Here is a 25,444-nt window from a genome sequence, read left to right as displayed (position 1 = left end):
TATAGACTAAATGGCTATCGGACCAACTGGTTATAAGACGAAATGTGAGCATGGTGAGTGGAAGAAATGGTGGTTAAGGCATATGGATAGTGGATGAACTGATGGTGGACAAAATTGGACGATTTGGCATTAGACCAACTGAAAAAAACATTTTCTAACCGACCCGCTTTTCAACAAAGAAAATATATATATTTGCAAAAATTTGCCTACTAACTAACTGAACCCTGAGACTATTATGTCTAAGATAGGAGTTGAAATGTGAAGTATTCTTGTAATGTGGAGCGAGAAAGTCAATAGAATTGATTGGAACACAAAAGTGCAATGTTGTTGACAGCATTTACATTAAAGTTCAATTGGTTTATGACATTGACAAGTAAGATATTTGTATTGGCTGAGGTCTGCGTATTTATTTTCATCACATTTTTGCCTTGAACACAACAGTCAGTGCATGCATGCGTGAAGACACGTACGTGCAGAAAAGGCACCAAATATTCTCCGCTTTAGAATAAACGATTTCATTCTGGAAAGGTTCTATTCTTCCTTCGAAATAATCATTACAGAAAGATAAAATATGTAGGGTGGTAAAAGAAGAAAGAAGGAATGGGAGCATGCAAAAATAATTATCTGGGTCGTGTTGGGATATAATACCCGGATAATACCCCTTTTATTTCGCTGAGAGAGAAAACAGGTGGCCCCAAATGCCCCGATGTTTATCAAAATATATCGGCGTGGTAATGTGAATGTGAGTACGTGTTGATGTGAGTGTGTGCGTGGAAGAGGTTATGTTTGGGAGTGGGTGGGTATAATGTGTCATGATATGGGAAAAGGTGCGTGTGTGGGTGTGTGCTCGAGGTTATGTTTGGGAGTGGGTGGGTATAATGTGTCATGATATGGGGAAAGGTGTGGCAATGTGAATGTGAGTGCGTGTGTGGGTGTGTGCGAGGGTTTGGGAGTGGGTGTGTATAATGTGTCACGATATGGGAAAAGGTGCGTGTGTGGGTGTGTGCGCGAGGTTATGTTTGGGAGTGGGTGGGTATAATGTGTCATGATATGGGGAAAGGTGTGGCAATGTGAATGTGAGTGGGTGTGTGCGAGGGTTTGGGAGTGGGTGTGTATAATGTGTCACGATATGGGAAAAGGTGCGTGTGTGCTCGAGGTTATGTTTGGGAGTGGGTGGGTATAATGTGTCATGATATGGGGAAAGGTGTGGCAATGTGAATGTGAGTGCGTGTGTGGGTGTGTGCGAGGGTTTGGGAGTGGGTGTGTATAATGTGTCATGATATGGGGAAAGGTGCGTGTGTGGGTGTGTGCAAGAGGTTATGTTTGGGAATGGGTGGGTATAACGTTTTATGATATGAGAAAAGGTGTGGCAATGATGTGAATGTGACTGTGTGAGCGCGAGGGTGTCTGCGTGTGTGCTCGATGTTATGTTTGGGAGTGGGTGTGTATAATGTGTCATGATATTGGAAAGGTATGGCAATGATGTGAATGTGAGTGTGTGAGCACGAGGGTGTTTGCGTGTGTAGGTGTGTGCGAGAGGTTATGTCTGGGAGTGGGTGTGTATAATGTGTCATGATATGGGGAAAGATCTGGCAATGTGAATGTGACTGCGTGTTGGGGTGGGTGTGTGGGTGTGCGTGCGAGAGGTTATGTTTGGGAGTGGGTGTGTATAATGTTTTATTTCATTTTCGTTTCATTTCGTTTATTTCCACAATAACAGCAAAGATAATTATTTTACAACAGAAATGTGAGTATAGAATAAATTAACAATTAGAAATATTGAAATAGTTCACAAAGGTCCAGTACACAGATATAATGTATAATTGAATTTTAGAAAGTTCAGTTTTAACTTAAATGCTAGCTGTATATTGTGGGGGAAACCTTGGAAAGCGGAGCTTGTAATTCAGGTTCCCCAAAATAATATTACAGTATCATTAATTAATGAAAATGGTATAAAAAGATACAAACTAGACGGGACGATACAAGACTACACTAAACGGGACAAGTACATCAGAACAACTCAAGCACAAACATGGGACAATGAACAGCCTCCTGCAGGAAAATCATAGTGTAACATTATAGTTATTTATCAGTGTAGTCTTAAGCTTATGTTTGAACGAAAATAAGCTTGGTGTCAGTTTTAAAGATTCATCTAGAGAATTCCAAAAATGGGGACCAGTATAAACATTAGTCTTCTGTTTGTAAAAGGTTCTGAGCTTCGGAAGATGGAAAGATGACGATAATCTGGTGGGGTAGCTGTGCAAAATCTCGTTTCTTAAAAACAGTAAACTTAAGGAAGTTGGCAGCTCTCCTTGGTTTAACTGAAACATAAAGCAGCCCAGGCGAAGAGAGTACAAATCCTGTATTTTTAAAACTTTATTGGAGAAGAACAATTGATCTGAGTGAGCTAATCTGTGTTTATGACAAATGATTCTCATTATTCTTTTCTGTGTAAGTAGTAGTCTATCCAACTGATTTCTAGAGGAACTGCCCCAAGCTAATATCCCATAATTTAAGTAAGAAAGAATAAGGGTATTATACAAATTTGATAAAACGTTTGGAGGCAAAAAAGTTTTTAGTTTGTTTATGACGCCAACATTTCTAGATAAAAGTTTTGATAAATACGTAATGTGCGGCTTCCATGAAAATTTGTTATCTATATATAGACCAAGAAATTTCGTTGAATCGACAATATCGATTAAAATATTATTAAGAAAGACGTTCCTGGGTAGAGCTGTGATTGAATTACTAAAAAGCATGCACTGGGTCTTTGCAACATTTAAAGAAAGTTTGTTACAACAGATCCATTCATGAATACATCTGAGTTCAGTATTTACTATGTTTACAAGAGTATCAGGATTTTTATGTGAAAAGAAAACACTGGTGTCATCTGCATATAATATGAAAGACAAGGCCTTTGATGAATCCTGAAAATCGTTGATATATAGAATGAATAATAATGGCCCCAAAAGCGAACCCTGGGGTACTCCGCAAATCATGTCATTATAATCGGAATTAGAATTGTTTATGGAGACAAACTGTTTTCTTCCAGTAAGATAACTTCTGTACCACTCCAAGGCCTTCCCCCTAATTCCATAATGTGATAGTTTAGACAATAAGATTTCATGGTCAATGGTGTCAAAGGCCTTGGAGAGGTCCAGAAAGATACCAAGAGTGTGAAGGTGGTCGTCAACAGCAGTCGCTATATGATTAATGAAATATAAGATTGCATGTGTTGTTGAATGCTTTTGCCTAAAGCCAAATTGTGATTCTGATAAAAGACCAAAACTCCTCACACATTTTATTGTACGATTGTATATAATTTTTTCTAAGACTTTGGAAATAGAAGATAAGAGAGATATAGGTCTATAATTACTTATATCGGACGGATCTCCCTTTTTGTAGGTGGTCGCATTTCATAAGTTGGGTATGCAAAAAGGGTGGCGTATGAACAATTTTCCACACAGTGCCATGGATAAATTGTTGCTACATCACAGCATCTTGACCAAATTTATTGAGTAATATCTCATTTTGAAGCTAGAACTATAGGCTAAATATATTACTATGAATTAAATCAATACAATATCAGGAACAAAAACTATAGCACATTAAGTTTGAAGTAACAGGGGTGGTGGAGCCGGTGGATGCGGAGCCGGTGGATGTGGTAAATGATAAAATATTAATTAAACCTAATTAACAACTTACTATAATATGTAATATGACTGTTATCCTCATATTTCTGGGTGTTTTACAGCAGGGAACAACTAAATGTCATAAAAATTTGACAATTTTGAAAATATGCAGCAATGGAATACATGTGTATGTCAGCTCTGATCTGCAACCTAATCAATTAGTAAACCGGAGAGATTTGGTTAATTATCTAATTTGTAATCTTAGTTTTTAGTACAAATGTTGTGTATCATTGCAACAAACATTTCTACCCATGATATTGTCATTTTGCCAAGCATATAAATACAGTGACAGGTATTTGGGGGCAAAAATGTGAAAGTAAATACTGTTAATTAATTAGTATAATTAATATGCATACAATAATAGATAATTATTTAATTTTTGGTACAGATTTAATTATTGATGTTTAAAGATTATAACTGCAAAATACTAGGGTGATCCAACGTTGCATTAACTTTTGACACCATTTTATGTGCAGCAGGTCCAATTTGAGAAAAACACATTTCAAAATTCACATTTACATTGACGTCTATGTAATAATTATCTGTTAATTAGTCATTTTAAGGAAAAATAAAGGTATTCGAGACTTAAAACTTTTTCATTATTTAGAGATTGGTAATAGCTATAACATATCAAAAAATAAAATTTTTGACCATTTTTACCCTGTTCGCGAAATTGGACCACCTTATGACATGCGACCAGATAGGAACTACCTTCGCAATTTTCATTCGGTCGGGAACTATACCATTAACAAGAGATAAATTCATGACGTGTTCTAAAGGAATAACAATTTCGTTAATGATATCTTTTAACAAGTCATTACTTATTTCATCATAGCCTGGACTTTTTTTACTTTTAAGTTCTTTTACTATCTTTATGATTTCATTAGCATCGGTTGGAATAAAAAATAGTGAATGTGGGTTTTGGTTCTTTAGAAAGCATTCAAAGGTTTTATCTGTGTGTGGTATTTCGTTGGCAAGATTTGGACCAATGCCTGAGAAATAATTATTAAAGTTCGTAGCTATATCAAAATTATCATCAATAACTGAATTGTTGATCTTCACATGTTTTATAGTATTGCGATCTTTTTTCTTATTTAAGACATCATTGATTACTTTCCATGTATCTTTTATATTATTTGAACTCGCTGCAAATTTAGAACAATAAAATTTCTTTTTTTCAGATCTCAAAAAGTGTTGTCAAGGTGTTTTTATATTTGACGTATTTTTCACGAGCAGCATCTGACGGGTTTGCACGATACTTGTAATAAAGGTTATTTTTTCTATTGATAGATCTTAAAAGTGATTTACTAACCCAGGGGTTTCGTGGTGTCCGTTTGTTGTTTGGTTTATATTTTACAAGAGGGATACATTCATTAAAAGAATCGAGAAGGATAGTCATGAAATTATCATATGATTCGTTAACATCGTTTGTAACTAATACTTCGTTCCATTTGAGTGAACTTAGCTTATCCTTGAGTTTGGCAATCTTTTCAGGGGTAATTTTCCTAACCATTTTTACATGAGAAGAGTACGAGTTGTTATCAAGGAAAGATAGTATCCTAGCGAAAATAAGAAAATGGTCAGAGATGTCAGACAGAATGACACCAGAATCAATTTCTCTCTCAACGTTTGAAAAAATATTGTCAATTAAAGTTCCTGAATGAGAAGAAAATCTAGTGGGTCTGGTAATCAACGGAATAAATGAAAATGATAATAAAGTGTTTAGAAAATCTTGAGAGAAATTATCCTCTCTGCATTTTAAGAGGTCAACATTAAAATCGCCCATCAAAAAGCAATGTTTATTTTGAAGCAAAGGATTAGAAAGCAGTTGTTGTAATTCATTTAGAAACGTATTATGAAGGTGGACGATAAACTGTACCTATAACTACGTTTTTTCTTTTGGATAATGTTATTTCGATAAAAACCGTCTCCATCGTTTCATTCATCAGATTTAAGTCATGAAGTACAATGTAATGCAGGTGTATTGGAACGTACAGTGCTACTCCACCACCTCGCCTATTTACTCTATTATTAAATATAAGGTTATGCTGAGACAAGGAATGTATAGTGTGAGGAACATCCGTAAACCAGGTTTCGGTCAGGCCAATAACAAAAGAATCTACTTTAGTATTATCTAATAATAAGCTCAGTTGTTCGAAATTTTTATTTGCACTGCGGATGTTAAGATGCAAAAGGTTCAAGTCATTCTTTCCAGCTGACTTTAAATTGTTGACAAATTGGTTCTGGGTGTAGTATTGAGATTTAACAAAGGATTTGTCATTGACATCAAAAGTATATTCAAATTCTTCTACGTTGTTGTTCATAGTGTCAGAAATATTTTGTTCATATTGTTCGTCAGAAATCGAAAAACTGCCAGCATTATGCTGTAATTGAAAAAGAAGGTTCAAATCAAAGTCACTGACATCACTAAATGGAAAACTACTCATGCCAAGTAAAACAAGACTGAAAAATGAATATTTCCAGGTGAAGCAAGACTACATAATCAATTGAGGTTAAACAAATAAGGAGCACCAAAGAAACTTCAGGCAACAGCTGCAGAAGGCCACATAGAACGAATAAACAGAACATGAATTTGAACGGAAAATTTAAGCACATATAACTACAACGATAAGCATACGTGTAGATTTTCCTCTGTAGATGGCAGCTAAATCAGCTGTGGCTTTCAGCCTATGCCCTATACATGTATACAAAGATCAATATCATTTGCAATTAAATCTTGTAATAATCTTGACTGAATGAACTTAACAATTATGTTTATGATATGAGAAAAGGTGGGGCAATGTGAATGTGACTGTGTGAGCGCGAGGGTGTCTGCGTGTTTGCTCGATGTTATGTTTGGGAATGGGTGTGTATAATGTGTCATGATATTATATTGGAAAGGTATGGCAATGATGTGAATGTGAGTGTGTGGGCGCGAGGGTGTCTGCGTGTGTAGGTGTGTGCGAGAGGTTATGTCTGGGAGTGGGTGTGTATAATGTGTCATGATATGGGGAAAGATGTGGCAATGTGAATGTGACTGCGTGTTGGGGTGGGTGTGTGGGTGTGCGTGAAAGAGGTTATGTTTGGGAGTGGGTGTGTATAATGTGTCATGATATGGGAAAAGGTGCGTGTGTGGGTGTGTGCTCGAGGTTATGTTTGGGAGTGGGTGGGTATAATGTGTCATGATATGGGGAAAGGTGTGGCAATGTGAATGTGTGTGCGTGTGTGGGTGTGTGCGAGGGTGTGGGAGTGGGTGTGTATAATGTGTCATGATATGGGAAAAGGTGCGTGTGTGGGTGTGTGCGAGAGGTTATGTTTGGGAATGGGTGGGTATAACGTTTTATGATATGAGAAAAGGTGTGGCAATGTGAATGTGACTGTGTGAGCGCGAGGGTGTCTGCGTGTGTGCTCGATGTTATGTTTGGGAGTGGGTGTGTATAATGTGTCATGATATGGGAAAGGTATGGCAATGATGTGAATGTGAGTGTGTGAGCGCGAGGGTGTCTGCGTGTGTGGGTGTGTGCGAGAGGTCATGTTTGGGAGTGATGGGTATAATGTGTCATGATATTATGGTAAAACGTGTGTCAATGCGAATGTGAGTGTGTGAGCGCGAGGGTGGGTGCGTGTGTGGGTGTGTGCGGGAGGTAATGTTTGGGAGTGGGTGGGTATAATGTGTCATGATATCGGAAAAGGTGTGGCAATGTGAGTGTGTGGGTGTGCGAGGTTGTGTGGGTGGGCGTGGGTGTGCATTTGTGTCATATGAAATTCATAATTTATGTCCATTGATTAATTATGATTATTGTAATAATGTGAACTTTTGAAAAAAAACAAGGGAGAAAAATGTTGGTTGGACATAAGGAGGTGTTGATGGGAGAGTGTGTTTAAACACCGTTATCATGTATTTACATATTCTATCTTAAATACATTTTTAGTGGAGTCTTTGCCAATTGGAGTATTTGCCAATCACTGTTTTATCATTTTTCCCCTATAAAACATGTTTAGGTTTTACTCCATGCACTTTTTTGCCATTTAATCCTTTAAAATTTAGAAAGATTTTCAATCTAAAGTGATGTCATTTTGAAACATTGAGAAGTGGTTTGTTTGTATTTCGTTTGATTTTTTCAACTCTCTGAAAAGGTTACAAGATTTTTTTTCTAAAGAAATGTCTATAATCCATATTCTTTCTTCGCATCATTTCCTCCATATTTTCTTTCCTTCAATTTTCTAATCGTCATCTACCATTGACTTCCAGCATTAGCTTGCTATTTTCTTATCTCGAACAGCGCTTCTCAAGTTATACCCTGTTTTACTCGATGACCACTTTGACTCTCAGATTTTTGTCGAGACCCACCTACCAAAATTTTAAGAAGACGTCAATTTTGATGACAAAATATTTCGTGAAATTTGAACATAAATCTGAAGCACATTCGAAACAAACAGATTGAGAACTAATCTGCATTTGCAAATGTCCGGTAAATGTGCGACAATTAACTACGTACACAATATGCATGCACATGGGTTTTCATCAAAGTTGGATCGAAACCACCATAGTGTGCATACCTTGCAACATACATGATACCTAATCGTGCTTTAATTGTTTGTCCCACGTAGACCGATCGGGCAGGTCTAACTGATTGATTGATTTATTTATTAGAACATATAGAGGTAGAGAAGATCAGTATAAAACTGTTTTTCATCAATGGCCTGATGAAAACATAAAGAACAACATAAATCATCACATCATACATGAAAATAAAGTCAAAATCTAAATCAAAGATAACAATACTTAGTAACATAAATAAACAAATATTGTTACTTAAATGATAATATGAATCGAACTAAAATATTTTTAATTATTGAAAGGGAACAGTCACTAATTTCAATACTACTAATTGTATAATTTATTCGCTGATAAAAACAATGAACAATGAAATAATTCTGGCACAATAGAAAATCGAGTGAAAAAAAATGGCAATCAGTTATAAATGTATGTTTAACTATATAGGGATAGGATCATTACAAATAAAAGCAATGTAACATCAATGTTAAAGAGGAATAGGGGAATTTTATGTTACAACATAATGAAATATAATTAAGGGTTATCATAGACAAAATCATTGGATTACTATACTATCTGAAAAGATTTAAAAGTATAGGAATATCGGTATTAACCATGGTAACATGAAAGTAAGGAGAGATGAAGAATAGAGATGCAATCAAATGCTCATAGTGATTGTGGCAGCTATTGTGAGTCGAAAATTGACATGATATTATAGGAAATCCATTTTTTAAAGGATAATTTAAAAGAAGTTACTGTAACTGCATTCTGAAGTGAATCTGGTAAATTGTTCCAGACCCGTGCGGCGGAGAACATAAAAGATTTTTTGAAGCATTCAATATTTGGTTTAGGGGGAACAAAATTTAGTGTATTATAACTACGTGTTCTAACATTGTCTTTCACAAACCATTTCAATATTATTACCTAAACGAGATGGGGCCATTCACTGAATACATTTATATACTAGTATATACATTAAGTTTGCTAAAAAATAATCCCTTCTTTGTTCAATAGATGTCCATTTAATATCCTTAACAATCTGTTCCCCACTATAATTTATAAAATCGAAATTACTAGTAACGTATCGGGCAGCTCGTTTCTGAAGTCTATGAAGTTTTGAGAGGGCATTAGAACCTATTTTAATCCCCCAGACCGATATGGCATAGTCAAAACAGGGTTGTATATTGGATTTATATAATATATCTAATAGGTTTTCATTAAGGATATGACGTAATTTACCAAGTGAAAATATCTTATAAGCTAAACTTTTAGACAACATAGCAATATGTGAATTCCATTTTAGATTTTCGTCTATTTCTACCCCAAGCTATCTAATAGTTTTAACTTGTTCTACTGGCTTATCGTCAATGAATAAGTGAAGTTTATCGGTGGATCTATTTTTAAGCAACATGACTTTTGTCTTATCAACAATAATTGTAAGATGATTGGTGTCATACCATTATTTTTATTTTATCCAAGTTATTTTGCATATCAATATTTATTGTTATATTTGGACCAATATTATATATGACAACATCTGTGAAATATACTATAGTTTTTTTCCCCTATTTTGTCTCCCTCTGGAGCTTCTTGCGGCCCACCAGTGGGCTGATCTAGAAGATATCGCACAGGTTCAGATTACAGTTCAGAATCAGCGCCGTCTACGAGAAGAATAAATATCATAAAAATGAATCGTTCTGAATCTTGATGAATCAGTATGCAGTCACACTATGCAGTGCAAAAGACACCGAGTGGAAACAAAGTCCATTCCACAAATCGTTACACCCATAAATCAACAGGTGTTTCTATGAAAAAAAGGGGGCGACGAGAAAAGGAGAAGAAATGAAGATGAAAGGGGGGTAAATAAACAAAGGGTGCGAAATGCCTTTGATATTTTGTTTGTAAATGTAAGGAAACAATGCATCTTTATGATTCGCGGGGCGGATCATCCCAGATTGGCAAACCGAGTCATATATCCGTATCAGACCCTGCATTACCATAATACAGATACGCTGTGACTCATTATGGCACCATACCCGGTGTACCGGCATTTCCCTGGGGTGGGGGGAATGAGCTTGCTGCATTTTGACCTAAGTCTGCCAGGATATACACGGTAAAAAATCTTAAGCTGTCATCCAGTTAAGCAATGGAGGATCAGAATATTTGCAATAGGATGGGCCGGGGGGGGGGGGGGGGGGTTTTGCAAAACAACCTAAGGATGATACCATATTTTTTGTATTGTAAGTGTAATAATCTAGCTACAAAGAGTCTATCACGTCCGTACGCTTCAAACTTGTTACATAATTCCGCCATTTTTAAAAACTAGTGAGCAAAACCACAGAGGGTTCCTGCCCCCTCCCCTTGTCCCCCTCCCCCGTCCTACCCTCTTTGGCACTGCACTTTCCAATGAGTAATGGATTGACGCCGAATGGTTTAAAAACCCTAGACTTTTTAAAAGATCTTGACGACGCCTTAGTGCCTGATAAGGCCCTCCTTTCGATGCCTTTTCTGGACGAATGAAGTATCAATCCATGGGGGGGGGGTGTGCACATAGTAACAATAGTAATATTCCACTTTTCTATAGCGCTCAATACGTCGGAATGACATCTCGCAGCGCTTTACAGATATATCATTACCCTGGTCATCCGATCCTGGCATGCCCGCACACAATGTATACACTTTCTCCACTCCCTGTGGAGCATCCCACAGAGTTTTAAGACTCGATTGCTAGGTATACTACACAGGCTTTCGCATCCTACCGTGTACCCATTTAACACCTGGGTGGAGAGTGGTGTGGATTGACGCCTTGCGCAGGCCGCGGTGGGACTCGAACACACAACCCTTTGATTATGAGTCGAGAGTCCGAACCGCTACACCAGGACGCTTCCACACATGCGTCAGATTGAGAATATAATGAAGAGAGCGAAAAAAATTATCTTAGGGTTTTACACACGATGGGAATTTCCTAAGATGTTCACAACAAAAAATGAAGAATTTCAGGGTCAGATAATGATGTATGCATTCCAGATATTCAGGGTCATAGGAGATGACACAAATATCATCGTTTCAGCTTCTGAAATGTCACTCATCGTATTTTTTTGTTTGATCGCGTTTGCATTATATTTATTCAGTCAATGACGTATGTTTGCAGGTTAAACAATATTGTTTATTTTTGTTGACAAGTTAAGCAATGCATGTTTTCTTTGGACATGTTTGGGTGTTAAAATTGAAATGAACAAGGTCGGCTTTGAGGTGATGAACTTTCGGGGTGATGAACCCGATCTGAAAGGCGTTTACGTATTGGTAGCATTTTCACAGTTATCTCATTCAACGTTGTTCATTTTGAACTCCTCGTACTCAGTAGAATGCTGCCCTCTCGAATGGAAGAGGGCAGATTATTTCAATGAATGCGTTTTGGCCATGGGGGGGGGGGGGGTGGAGACCACGAACTTACTTGTGTACCTCTACTTTGTCTATTCGTCCTCTACTCCAACCCAACACAGAAATGTTTCTCCTCTTCCTCCTCCTCATACTCCTTCTCATGTTTCGCCTTCTTTCTCTTTATCTTATCCATCACACTTCAGTAAAATGCAAAACAGATACAGACACATTGATGAACTAAACATTAACATTTTAAACGCAATATAGATATAATTATGATAAAAGTGAAATAATACTTACCTGATCGTCTGCCGCAATGACAGCATCCCCTACATCTCCAGCCTTTGAAGGTAGGTGAGAAGGGCAAATACGAAAAGAAATCTTTGCTCCGAATCCATGCCATCCCGAATGGTAGTTCGTAGCAGCGAAATACAAGATCATTTACGGCATCGTCCTCCCCATCGCCTCCCGAGAACCGCTGCCAAGCTCCGATACCCCTTTCCTTTTTAGTTCCTTTTAGTTTGAACAAAATAGTTATTTGACACATTCTCAGAACATTTTACGAGTAAACCTTGAAGGATCTAATGACTGCATTTTTATTTGAATAATGTCTAAGTTGATAATTATAGGAAAGTCTCAATACCCAAAACGAACCATCTATGTCATCATACTTTGGTTAGATTATAGAAAAACAATTGTATAATCTTTATTCAAAAACTGACACGCAATTATCTTCATCATAGCAGTTGTTGTCGTTTTCTCATTCGTTAATTTCATTATCATCATTATCATCGTCTTCATCATCTTCATCATCATCTTCAACAATCATCATCATCATCTTCATCATCATGATCATCATGATCATCATCTTCATCATAATCATCATCACCATCATCATCATCATCAGCATCATCATCAGCAGCATGATCAACATCAACATCATCATCATCATCATCATCATCACCATCATCATGATCATCATCATCCTCCTCATCATCATCATTATCATCATCATCATATCATGACCGTCACCACCATTGACAGTGGAGCAACTTGCTGGAGCCCTTTGACCTTTCATCTTTGGAAATGATGCGGATATTGTAAAATAAAAAATGCTCGAAATAAAACAAATAATCACGTTATTCTCACCCGGTATCGTGTTGTCAAGCAGGAATCCAAAGAATCCTCCCACAAACATACCAGTCTTGAGCAGTACCACAATGATCAGGTCCAACTCACTCAAACCTAAGGAAATAATACACAAATTTGGGCATCTTTTAACAAAATACGGAAGATTTAAAGTGCCATTTTGGGCGATTTGTATCTTTTTCAAGGGCGACTTTTATAATATTATGAGTCCTGTCGCCATGGTGATTGGCAAGGTATACCAGGTCGTCATGATGACAGCTTTTTTGGATTATGTCTGTTTAGAAAGATACCCGATGTGTCGACTTAAAAAGAAATAAGTCGACAGGATTGGAATATAAAGCTTCTCAAGTAGAATGGCATTTCATAACTTCCATACTTAATGTATGATATTAATGCAAATCATTATCAAGAAATCTTAGTTACCATAGTAAGAGAGTTTCCTAATACAAACTGAGAACTTCATTGAAGGTGTTATAACAACGAATTTTTAATTTATGAAAACTAACTATATATGAAGATTTGAGGTAAGAATTGTTCAAAACTAATCGAAATACGTTAATAAAACTTGGGATACAGGACGAAAGAACAAGACAGCTTTTGAGGATTCTTCTTCGTGACTTTAAAAAGTAAATAACCTACGCCTTCCCAAGGAAAACTGCTCAAGGAAAACCTCGATTTATAACAGCAAATATGACTCTCACAAAAAACGATGACCAAGCTCGGTTTACGATTCCTCTTCATATCCCCTTCCACAGCAACAAAAAAATCTGCACAAAATTTCGAAAATGAGGTTATGATTTAAATCTTACAAACGAAAAAACAAAATCTTACCAGTTTTAATGTACTGGTCATTGTTTCCCGATTTCATCCAGTTTGGAATACACAAACCCATGAAGAGAGAGAATCCGAGAATGAATAGGTTTCGAGATGAGTTGAGGTCAACGAACTGTAAGTTGGACAATCCCACCGCTGCCACCATTCCTAAAAGTTTGTCGAAATAACCATGGTTATCAGGTAAATAGTGTATTTATATACCATTTTATTTTTCATATTTGACGGTCTTATACCGTACCTCACCCACACGGAGGAGAATCCTTCACATGAGTTTTGACAATAATTATTTAATGACAACAACAAATCGGTTCTTGAAAATATTTAGTGATTTTTTTTTAATGTAATGCCTGTATTGATGGTATCACTGTTAAATAGCCAACATGTTTATTTAGTGGAGCAAATAGTATAGAGGAGGATGATGCATTATGGGTCTTCAATTGAGACCCTATTTCTTACCTGATTGCTAAGAAAGCATGAATGCTTGAAATCAAGCAACCGGGGACCTAGGAAAGAAGATTAATCTCATTGAAAGATTTTGTAATTCGACTCTCTAAATTGTGAAAACACTGATGCAGTGTAATGAACTATTACTTAAAAGGAATACACTAAATAAGAAGTGAATTATCCCGGAGATAGAAGGTTCTTACTTACCAAACATGATACAAAACATGCCACCCACTATCGGGTCAGGTATCATAACAAAGATGGCGCTAAACTTTGTAAATGTTCCAAGAACAAGCATGATGATCGCTCCATATTGAATCACACGTCGACTGCCAACCTGTAGAGAATCCAATATTTGACATTAGAACAAGATAAAAGCATATCATGTGCGAAGGCGAAATAAAGGTAAAAGAGTAAATTCAAAATATCTTTTATTTTTCTTCTTCATGTCGATTTCAAATGTTGAAAATTTCCCATATTCCGTTCAGACTTTTCTTGTATATAAATTTTCTGTATATAGTACAAAATCCTGCTCTATATCTATCTTTAATTTCTTCGCACAAATTTAAGTAAGAATATTGCTGTTTAATTCCGGGGATACAGTGTATGGAGGATTCTTTGGGAACAAGAACAACTTCTCGTTTATCTGCATCACCTTGAAGCAATTCTCATACTGGATGAAAATTGGACGATCCGAGAAGTTTATCGGCATTCAGATTTTAATTCCTCTTTATCATGATTGTATATGATTGGTACACGAACTTTAAAATGGCGCCACTTCATAAAAAAGTTATCAGTCTCTGACTGTTACCATAGCAAAAACGACAAACTGGTGCTTCTCAGTCAATGAATCAAAATCAAGGAATTCACTGAAGTATTCTAGGTAATGAGTTCCTCAATGAAATTGTGCCAATAGCAAAGATTATATATGACATACAAGAAATGAAATGTAAAGTTTTGTTTTATTGAATCTTTATTCATTAGAAAATTGGATTACACACACATTGAAAAAAAAAGATGATTAATAATATTAACACACAAGCAAAAAAAAAGAGAAGAAAAGAAAAAGGAAGACACGAAATCAATAAACTTTCACACAAGAATTACCTTTGTAATTCCTATAGCACCAATGTTCTCACTGTATGACGTCGTTCCGTTCCCCGATCCGATCGCCCCCGCGATCATGCAGGCGATACCTTCCATACCTATCCCACGATTCACTGCATGGTTGGGAGGGGGCGGGGCTCCAGCTAGACGTGCGCAGCCGTAGTAGTCGCCCACGGATTCGACCATGGAGGCGATGACACCGGCGAGCATGCCGAAGACTCCGGCGACGGTGACGGTTGGGAGACCCCATTGACCTGAAGAAGAGGATCAAGGGGGTCTGAGAAATTAAATACCCGGTTATAATTAAACAAAATAATCTTTCCTATCAAATTTCATGACCTTCGGTGGGGGGGGGGGCAACAAGAGAAAAGGGTAGGCCCTATTTACTTGTCTTATCAATAAAATAATGATAGGATTATAACAATTTGTTATTTTTCTGAAATGACATATATACGGAAGTCGGAGTAAGTTTTTAATAAAGTTAAATGACCAAGATCTCCGTTTTTATGCACATCTTTCTTTTTTTCCCCCTTTTCCCATTCCCTCTTCTTTCCCGTATCTTTTTAGTACTCTAAAAAATATCAGCATCGCCACCACTGACATTCCACTATTTTGACACAACAACAACAACAAACTTAGACATTATTTTTCTAGTATGGTTTTTAGTAACATGATGCCTAATGAACATTCATTGGTCTGTGCAATCGCTGATGGAAAGAGAAATGAGAACATTTTTGAGAAGAGAAGGAGGGAAGGAGGTTGGGATAGATGTGGAGGGGGGGGGGGGTGGGAGGGGAGGGGAGATAGAGAGAGATGGAGGGATTGGTTTAGCTGTGGGAGGCAAATATAGAAAATATACTTGGAGTTGGGTAACAATACAAAAATTGTATATCAGTGCAGACAATTTTAGAATACTAGAACGATACTATAAAAAATATATATATCTAAACACATAAAAAAGTGTGATTAAGCATAGTATACGAGAAGCTTCCATACCGGGGTACGGAACTCGAAACCACGATGCCTCCTGTAAAACTTGAAGTCGAGTGTCGGTCCTGGCTTGGAACCCGTAGTCATCGCTCTCGGTCGGAAAGACGTCCGTGGCCGTCAGGATGGCACAGAAGATCCAAGAGATTAGGATGGCTAAAATAACCTGCGTAGACAATAAAAAAATATAGATGAGCCAAAATTTGAGAGGTCTCAATGTATTTGGGAAATAAACGAAATTTCCCCCAACTGAATCGTTGAGGAGGGGCAGTTACCGAGTGGTCCTGAGGCGAATTTTAGGCATAGACCCACAGCAAAAATTAAAAAATCAAAATAAGCGCCAAAACCTATTTCTTTAACGACAAAACTATAAAAGCAATTTTCTGCAAAGTTGACTGGAAATAGAAAGAATTTAATAATACATATGTGGAATGTCCTGATAGATTCGAACTCCTACCTATGGTCAAGGTGACACAACATGGAACATTTAACAATCGGAATAGATACATTACTTCTGCTTTTTTTAAGTAAGGGGGGTTTCTGATTTTATTTATTTTTGATTATTTTCATTTATCTACTTTATCTATCTATCTATTTATTTTATTTTATTCATTCATTTATTTATTTATTTATTTATTTATTTATCTATTTATTTATTAATTCATTTTTATTTTCATCTTTTTTTTTGGGGGGGGGGGGCTGGGGGGGAACTGCATGATTCTCACAAGTTCGGTTCATCTACTTTCTTACTGACCAGTGGCATTACTCATAAAAAGGGATCAACAATGTACAATTATGCAAAAGAGGGGAGGGGCATCCCCCCATTACCTACCCCCCCCCCCTTCTGAGCTTCTGTGTTAGATTGACCTACACCGTAGATGGCGGAAGACCACAATGTTCCACTATTCTTATTTAACTTCGGTGCCCTTCTTGGCAATTTTGTCATTTTGATAGAATAGTCATATCTACTGGTTATAAAATTAAAATCAATCACTTTAACCCTAAAAAGACTGGGGGGCTGATTCAGCCCCCCCCCCTCGACATTTTTCGTGATAAATCTGCCGCGCAAAATTTTTTGACCGCGTCGCTCGCTGACTTTTTACTTTCAAATCTCGCGCAACTTTTGAGACCAAAATTGTGACCCCCGGGTACGCAGTTCGGAAATTACGCAACATTTCGTAAGTGCATGCAGACCAAAAATTACTCAAAAACGTGAATTTGTGTACAAATCCAATGCAAATAGTGTTTTTAGCCAAAATTCATAAATGTATCATTATTTTTTTTATTATCATTTTTACTGCTTAAAATCAATTAATTTTATCTTTTTTATGGTCCAAATAAAGTCCCAGAAAATTTCCATTGAAAAAACAATAAAAAACAAAAAGTCGAAAAACAAAGAAATACATAAGAAATTAAGAAAACAATAGAATACATAAGAAAATAAATGTGATGTTGAAATTTTTTAAAAATAAATTTGATTAGATGCCTATCTAGAGTATGTGAAACAAAAATTAGCATTTTAGAGGCATTATTTTATTAACTACAGCAAACTTATGATTTTACGCATAAATTAGCATAATTAATGAAACATGAGATTTTTTGCAGAATTTGATGTTATAGTTTTGTAGATAATGCCATGGGTAACGCGTGTGCCAATTTTCGTCTCGATCGCGCGATCGACGGCCGAAATCATAAGGGGGGGGGGGGGGGCTGAATCAGCCAGTCTTCTTAGGCGTCGAAATAGCCCAGTCTATTTAGGGTTAATGCACCCAGGGAATCGAATTATAAGATAGATCAAAAAACACATATTATCCTCAATCATATCAGAAGGTAAATTCATTCGAACAACTTATAAATAGATTATATCGGGATATCAGAACCCCGTCTTACAAAGACTTACGGTTGATCCGATCAATCGTAACTCTATGGAAATCCATCAGAGTCATATTTTTTTCTACGAAAAATTCGCACAACGTCCTTTTTATGCAAAGAGAAGCGCAGTGAATTTTCAAGAAAACAATGAATGCATGAATATACATCACAGCTAGAAAATATGTAGAATGCACAATAGATGTTGTCGATGCTGGACGTACATAGTTGCAATCGATCGGATCAATCGTAACTCATTGTAAGACGGGCCCAGAATTACATTATTCATCGGGTGGGTGGCTGTTTCATAAAGCTGTTCGTAAGTTACGAACGACTTTACGACTGACTGGTGATCCTTTTTTATGAACTACATCAACACCAATTAAAATCTGGTGTGCATCATTTACGACAAGAAAGGACCACCTTTCATTCGTAAAGCCGCTCGTAACTTATGACCAACTTTAACTGAGGTCGTTGACTCTAACCCGACTTCTTAGTGTCGAATTGTATTTCACTTTCCTAACAGGCCCTACAAACAGGATATGTTGAGGAAATAGGATGCCCAAATACCCTCCTTACTTGTGATCAGAGGTAATCAATCATACAACTGATACCCGCATATAAGCAAACTTGATATTTATATACACCTTTTATGATAATGTATTCTGTGCATTTTTAGCATTTCCAATTTGTCCCCATCGTAAAGGTCCTGTTATATATATATATATACACCCAAGTTTGGATTAATAAAATGGAAACTTATACTAAATTTAATCAAATCGGACGTTGGATAAGACGGTTATACATGTAACGTATCTAAATTTCTTTTTTCTTTAGTAAATGGTCACATATGCATCGTTTTATGTGTTTAGAATTATAAACAAGAGGCCTCCTATATAAAAACCCTTTTAAAAAGAATTTCGTGTTGACTAGCCGGTTACAACATGAAGGTGCTGTAACAGACAAAGTAAAGGTCAATTCCACCCCAGAAAAATGTTGATTAGCATCAACAGATAAAAATCAACAAGCATAACGCTCACAATACCATCAAAATCGTGTTAAATACGATAGTTATCATGACATTTCAAAATTTCGCTTATTTTTCGCAAAACAGTATGCACAATTCAGTGGTGTGCAAGTGAGAGAGGTCAAATGATGTTCCTCACTCACTATTTCTTCTTTTGCATTGTTTGAAACAGATAATATCTCAATTTCACCAATTTGACAATAAGGACCATCTTGACTGAACCATAACATGTTCAGACGATGGTTATTCTACATATTCGGAGAGGAATAAAACTTTGTTTCACAGGACAATGAGGAGAAATTAGAATATTTCATATTTCAGAGCATAAAATACAAAATAAATAGTGAGTGAGTGACTTCATCGGTCCCCTCATTTGCATACCGACCTGGATATGCATTTAACTGTTTTGTAAAATTAAGCGAAACTTAAAAATGGCAATTTTTTTAAATTTCACATCCGATTTTGATGAAATTTTTAGTGTTGGATTTTTCTCTTTCTATTCAAATAAACTTTTCTTCACATCAACCTTCAATGAAACACAGTCAGAAGATCAAATTTTAAGTCACAACTATGTGCTTCTGATTGCTGGGGTGAAAAGGTGACGTTTGATTGCAGGTTTGAATGAATGACTGATTGACTGAAGACTGACTGATCGGGGGATTTATTGATTTGACTGAATCGTTGATTCCTTGCTTTTTCGGTTGGTTATTGGTTGGTTGGTTGATTGGTTAGTTGATTGATTAATTGGTTGGTTGATTATGATAGGTTGGGTGATTGATTGATTAGTTGGTTGGTTGATTGATTGATTGATTGATCGATTGGTTGATTGATTGATTGATTGATTGATCGATTGGTTGGTTGGTTGATTGACTTTTGGGGGTGATTGATCAATTAGTTGGTTGATTGATCGATTGATTGATTGATCGATCGATGGTCGATTGGTTGATTTGATTGGTTGGTTGATTGGTTTGGTTGGTTAGTTGATTATTGATTGATTCATTGACTGTTTGACTTGATGGACTGATTGACTGACTATATACTCACCGGGAACAGTTTAAAGATGAAGACGTTCTTGGAGTGGCATTTCTTTTCTTTAGTGTAACGGAAGAATGGAACTCCAAATCGTGCGATGTACTGCGAAAATATCGTCATCAACGCCATCGTCCTAATGGAGAAGAAGATTGAATTTCATTCATTGCAATATTTGGCGATAAAGCATGTTTCCCTTGTCAAAAGCCAACTTTCATCAGTACTGAGCTTATCCAATGAATCTCCTTTTCTAATACTTGAAATATAAAATTGGATAGTCATGACTTAATACAATAAACTCAATAAAAATGGAAAGATGACATCATCAGCCCGGTCACTGCATATTTGTGAAGACCTGCATAGAATCGTTGCATTAAAATAATGCATATCCAACTTCAATAACCTTTCAGTATTTTATTCGTCCGATTTCACTCACATTATTCTCAACGTGGAGTAAAGTTAGATCGCAAAATCTGAATTCGAATCTATTTCTAACCAGGCAACTTTTTTTAATACAAAATCTTGTTTGATAAAATACACGGCTCAATTTAAATTCCTTAAACAGTAAGAAGTGTGCAACCTGATAGCAAGTTGGTTTTAATAGAAGCATAAAAAATATAGAAAAGTACTGTTGAAGATTCGACGAAAATCCGTTAAATAATAACCGGAGTTATAAAGCTTCAACTTTTGATTTGATTGACATCACACATGAACAGCTCCGATGTTATGTTATAAAAATAGATTCCCCAACACGCAATTTTCTCCTAAATTTGAAATTGATTTCATTTCTGCGGAGGATATTATGATCAGACACCTCAGTTACATGATATATGGCAAGCCTGATGGGGAAACTGCTTGAATATGAGGTCACAAATTTTGAAATTCAAATATTCATAACGCCTTTATTCTTTAATGGATTTTGATCAAAACGTCACCAATATTTTTCTAAAGTTATTTTCTGCTTTTATCAACACCATCTTCTCATCTTGGTGACCTTCTCGTTAAAGGACAAGTCACCCCAACAAAAACTTTATCTGAATAAGAAGAGAAAAATTCAACAAGCATAACACTGAAAATTTCATCAAAATCGGATGTAAAATAAGAAAGTTATGGCATTTTAAAGTTTCGCTTCATTTCACAAAACAGTTATATGCACATCTCGGTCGGTATGCGAATGAGGAACTGATGACATCACTCACTCACTATTTCTTTTGTATTTTATTATATGAAATATGAAATATTTTTATTTTCTCGTCATTGTCATGAGAAATGAAGTTTCATTCCTCCCTGAACACGTGGAATTCCATTATTTTAACATTTTGTGCTTCAGGCAAGGAGGGCATAATCGTCAAATTCGTAAAAATTGAAATATTGTATAATTCAAACAATAAAAAACAAAAGAAATAGTGAGTGAGTGACATCATCGACTCTCTCATTTGGATGTAACTGGCTCGTTCATATAACTATTTTGTTAAAAATAAGCGAAACTTTGAAATGTCATAACTTTCTTATTTTACATCCGATTTTGATGAAATTTTCAGCATTGTGCTTGTCTGATTTTTCTCTATTGATTTAAATCAACATTTTTACTGAGATGGACTTGACCTTTAAAGTTCGGCTGGCAAAATATAGCTCTACATGGTTCCATTCATTGAGCCCCCTGCCACACACCCCGCCCCTGACAAAAACACCCACAACAAAAACATCGTTTCTGAGACACTTTTGCGCAGATGTGATCAACTTACATGAAAGCAATACCCCAATGGCCCGACGCAAAGTCCGCTGCCTCCTTGAAGAGGGCGAGTCCAATCAGACATATGGTAGGGGTGATAGAGAGGGGGCCAATAAAACGAAGCATGATGCCGATGGTTCCTGTAAACCCTATCACCACCTGTTGATAATGATGGAGATAAATAATTGATTACAAATGTTATGTTTTTATGATAATTATGATAATCCTACAATACCTATAAATCATACCGATTATTGCAAACGTTTCTCAAATATAATATGTGCCATTCCTGTGTATAACACGTAATCTGAGAGCAGAATATACTCATCATTCTTCTGGACTGCTTTCTCATGTTTTTAAGTGCTGCTTTAGGAATTTTAAAAGCAAGTGTTCATGAAGTTTATTCCAACTTGGTGGGACATACCCGTTTACTTCACATGGGCGGGGAGAGGTATATAGACGTAACGATTACCTATGAAATTACAGACAATCTCAGAATATTTAATTTTTGTTCCCCGGTTTTGTTTCCTCTCAGACATCGTGGAACATGATACTAGTAACCGATTTTCAAAAAGACACTCACTATCAATAGTAATAACTTTGTTAAAAGTAAAAATATTCAGTAATTGGTGTAATTTTGTGAATTGTTTTGCCCTATGTAATACTGATCACATTAAAAGAGGAAAATGCAACGAAGGCCATACCATCATACAACAAAGAGAGAGAGAGAGAGGGGGGGGGGGGTGATTGAGCGAGAAAGATAGATTGTTGAGGGTGGTGGTATAAAAATATTAAAGGGGAAGTGCCTAACATGGTGATAAAACAATGATGCCACATCATTTTTATTCGGACTTGATTTCGTGATTTCTATGACACTTGTTAAATGACGTAACAATAATTATTACAAAAGAAAATACCTGAAAGAGAGATGCCACCATGATATCGCCCTGTATCTCTCTTATCCTACTCTGAAACACCTCTGTTTGGTTCGCTACCTCTTCTGCCGAGGCGTTTACTTAAAATAAGAACAGAGAAAGAGAATTAGTTCCGTTGCAAAAAAAGGAATTTGTAACAACGGCTATTGTAAGCAATTTTGCCTCTGTGTTCTTTCAGAGGAAATCGTGATAGTTCTTCTTTCTTTTCTTTCGAAATATAGCGATCAATGTTTGTTTGAATCTGAGCCTCCGGTCGCTCAAGTACTGAGTTTCAAAAGTTTAGGGTCCACAAGTAGGGTTGAATCCAGAGTTTCCCAATCGTGGGAGCACAGAATATCAATACACTTGTAAAAAATATCGTTTTTTCTAACCACATGTTACCAATTTTGTACATTTTTATGTTCCAACATGTCCAATGTGGTGGTAGTGGTGGGGGGGGGGGGGGGGTAAACTCTCTGCCCGAGGAAACAATAATGGGTCAACATCAGAATGGGCGTTTCATCTTCGGTATACGGATTTTACACTCTGTCTGAACGGAGGGTTTGATGTCTAATATGAAATCTTACCTGAGAGAGGAGGCGGACAGGGCCCTTTCACACTCAGGATGGCAAACGTAGGTGCCAAGAAGGAGAATGTTCCACCTTGTACGATAGGTAGTCTGTAGAGTATAAAAAACATGGTAATGATCAGAATTACATATTTTTTTTTAATACGTTTGTGAAATTATCTATACACTGGGGTGTTTTACACAGATGGATATAGAACTGAAGTATGTGTTAAAGTACTGCTTATTTCTCTGAAAATGACATTAAATCGGCTTTGACTTTGCACTAACGGTACACAGTAAAAAAAAATATACAACGCTGTTTGCTATATGAACCTTACAGCGACTGTTTAAACAGTTTAAACAAGTGTTTAAATTTTAAGCAACAAAGCATTTAACTTTCAATATCTAATCTTCAATAAATTAAACATGATTGTTTAAACGATTAAACAAATACTGTAAGGTTCATAAAGTAAACAGCGTTGTATAAAATCTTGAACAGTGTTGGTCAACGTAATACAGACAAAAGTCGTCAAATAGTAACCTATCCATCTAGTTTCATGCCTCCCTGGGCATTCCTCTTATTGTTCTTTCTTCGTTTCCTTTACTTTTAATATGTCTTTGTTATGAACGTACGATTCGTTGCGCCTGTTCAGATCCATATTATAACTTTAGTATCATCCATAGAGATGAAAGCCCAATTTAGATCCTGATCTTTGATATATACCCACCGACTGCCGAACGTGGTCTGAAGTAGTGTTGCTATGCCAGAGACGAAGAAGATTGTGGCAATGAGCTCGGCTACCGTGACGTAATCTTCAGCGATGCACAGTGCTGATTTCAGAAACAGTGGGACAGCGACCGTAGCCCCAACCATCGTTAGGTAATGCTGGATAATGCAAAAGTAATATTGATATGATTGAGTTCGAATCAATAGATGTGAAGAATTACGACATAGTTTGAATTGCCCAACGATTTTCGAAACATATTTATACATCTCATTTTCTTATTTCATTGAACTCTACACAATGATAAAGATAAATGGGTCCAGCAGCGTACCTTAGGATTATGGATCAAGGGGAGGGGGAGGGGGATGTCCCCTGTCAGTGTTGTTGACCTTATTTCTGTTTAGTTATAAGAAAAACCTAGACGGATAAGTTCTTATAGCATGGCAGAAGCAGTTAAACTTTTTTTAGCTCGCTAGTCAGACTTTTTTGTTTTTATTTATTTCTTTATTCATTCATTCATTTATTCTTTTATTTATTCATTTATCTATCTATTTACCATTGTTATTATTATTATTTGGGGGGATGGTTCCGGGAATGCTGGTGAGTAGTGGTTTTTTTTTTGGTAATCCAAGTACGTAAGTGATTCAGTCAACATCCTAGCACCAATTTTTGTCAAATTCAACCTATGAGGGCGCAAGTCAATATTGTCATTTTATTCTTACTTCAAATGCTTACCTGAAAACCAAGCAATATGGCGGTATACCAGGCAGGGGCATCGTCTATCCCATAGCTGAGCTCCCCTCTTAGATTACGGAGGATCTCGGCTGCTTTCTGCTCGTGAGGGGCGGGGGAAGGACCGCCTCCGTTCTCCATCAAACCTGTCTCCACGTCTTCGTTGCCGTGGTGGCCATTCTGCGTTGCCATGGCAACATCTTTCTCCTCCGTACCCTCTGCATGTTTGTGACTCTGTAATTAGTTTAAAGAGAAATTCCAGTAGTTGCAGTAAACATTGATTTCATGAGAAAGTCTGTAAAACAAGGCTTAATTGTCAGTATATCATCGAGGATCTAGATCTGGTACAATTACATAAACTGAACTTTGTGAAATCTTGAAATCTACGCTGAAAAACATTTACACTGAAGATCACCAACACATATAGGCACACGTGGGACAGTGTATTATTATTGCTGGAATAAAGACCCGACGGAAGTGACCGAATCCGCGCTTATTTTGCTTATTTCTCAGCAATTACACAATTTCTCCCAGAATCCTTTGGCACATATTTTTTATTCAAACAAACAGACACTTGGGTGGTCATTATATTAGATTCTGTCAAAAGTCATTTTGAGATCGTTACCAAAACTGGAATTTATCTTTAAGGAATAGAAAAAGACAAACCTGCAACACCTCATTAAAGTCAACAACTCA

General features: G+C 36.6%; 1 protein-coding gene across 5 annotated transcripts in view; it reads right to left on the bottom strand.

Annotated features, from left to right (window-relative positions):
- LOC121426087 (solute carrier family 23 member 1-like) overlaps positions 1-25,444 on the bottom strand; it is a 37,712-nt gene that overhangs the window by 634 nt on the left and 11,634 nt on the right. For 3 of the 5 annotated variants that reach the window (XM_041622234.1, XM_041622236.1, XM_041622237.1), the window contains exons 3-14: positions 24,752-24,982; positions 24,020-24,177; positions 23,311-23,402; positions 22,727-22,824; positions 21,823-21,968; positions 20,093-20,213; positions 16,162-16,318; positions 15,166-15,419; positions 14,266-14,395; positions 13,612-13,761; positions 12,781-12,876; positions 11,932-12,144 (exon numbers count right to left, since the gene is read on the bottom strand). In XM_041622234.1, the coding sequence (XP_041478168.1) occupies positions 11,932-12,144; positions 12,781-12,876; positions 13,612-13,761; positions 14,266-14,395; positions 15,166-15,419; positions 16,162-16,318; positions 20,093-20,213; positions 21,823-21,968; positions 22,727-22,824; positions 23,311-23,402; positions 24,020-24,177; positions 24,752-24,982 (1,846 nt within the window). Of the gene's footprint in view, positions 1-9,462; positions 9,912-11,931; positions 12,145-12,780; positions 12,877-13,611; positions 13,762-14,265; positions 14,396-15,165; positions 15,420-16,161; positions 16,319-20,092; positions 20,214-21,822; positions 21,969-22,726; positions 22,825-23,310; positions 23,403-24,019; positions 24,178-24,751; positions 24,983-25,444 lie in introns of those variants that run through there. The other 2 variants (XM_041622239.1, XM_041622238.1) reach the window with 2 other exon arrangements.

The sequence above is a fragment of the Lytechinus variegatus genome, chromosome 13 (assembly GCF_018143015.1).
Source record: "Lytechinus variegatus isolate NC3 chromosome 13, Lvar_3.0, whole genome shotgun sequence".
Classification (NCBI taxonomy): Eukaryota; Metazoa; Echinodermata; class Echinoidea; order Temnopleuroida; family Toxopneustidae; genus Lytechinus; species Lytechinus variegatus.
The sequence above is the reverse complement of the archived record's forward strand: the minus strand, read 5'-3'. Positions and strand labels throughout refer to the sequence as shown.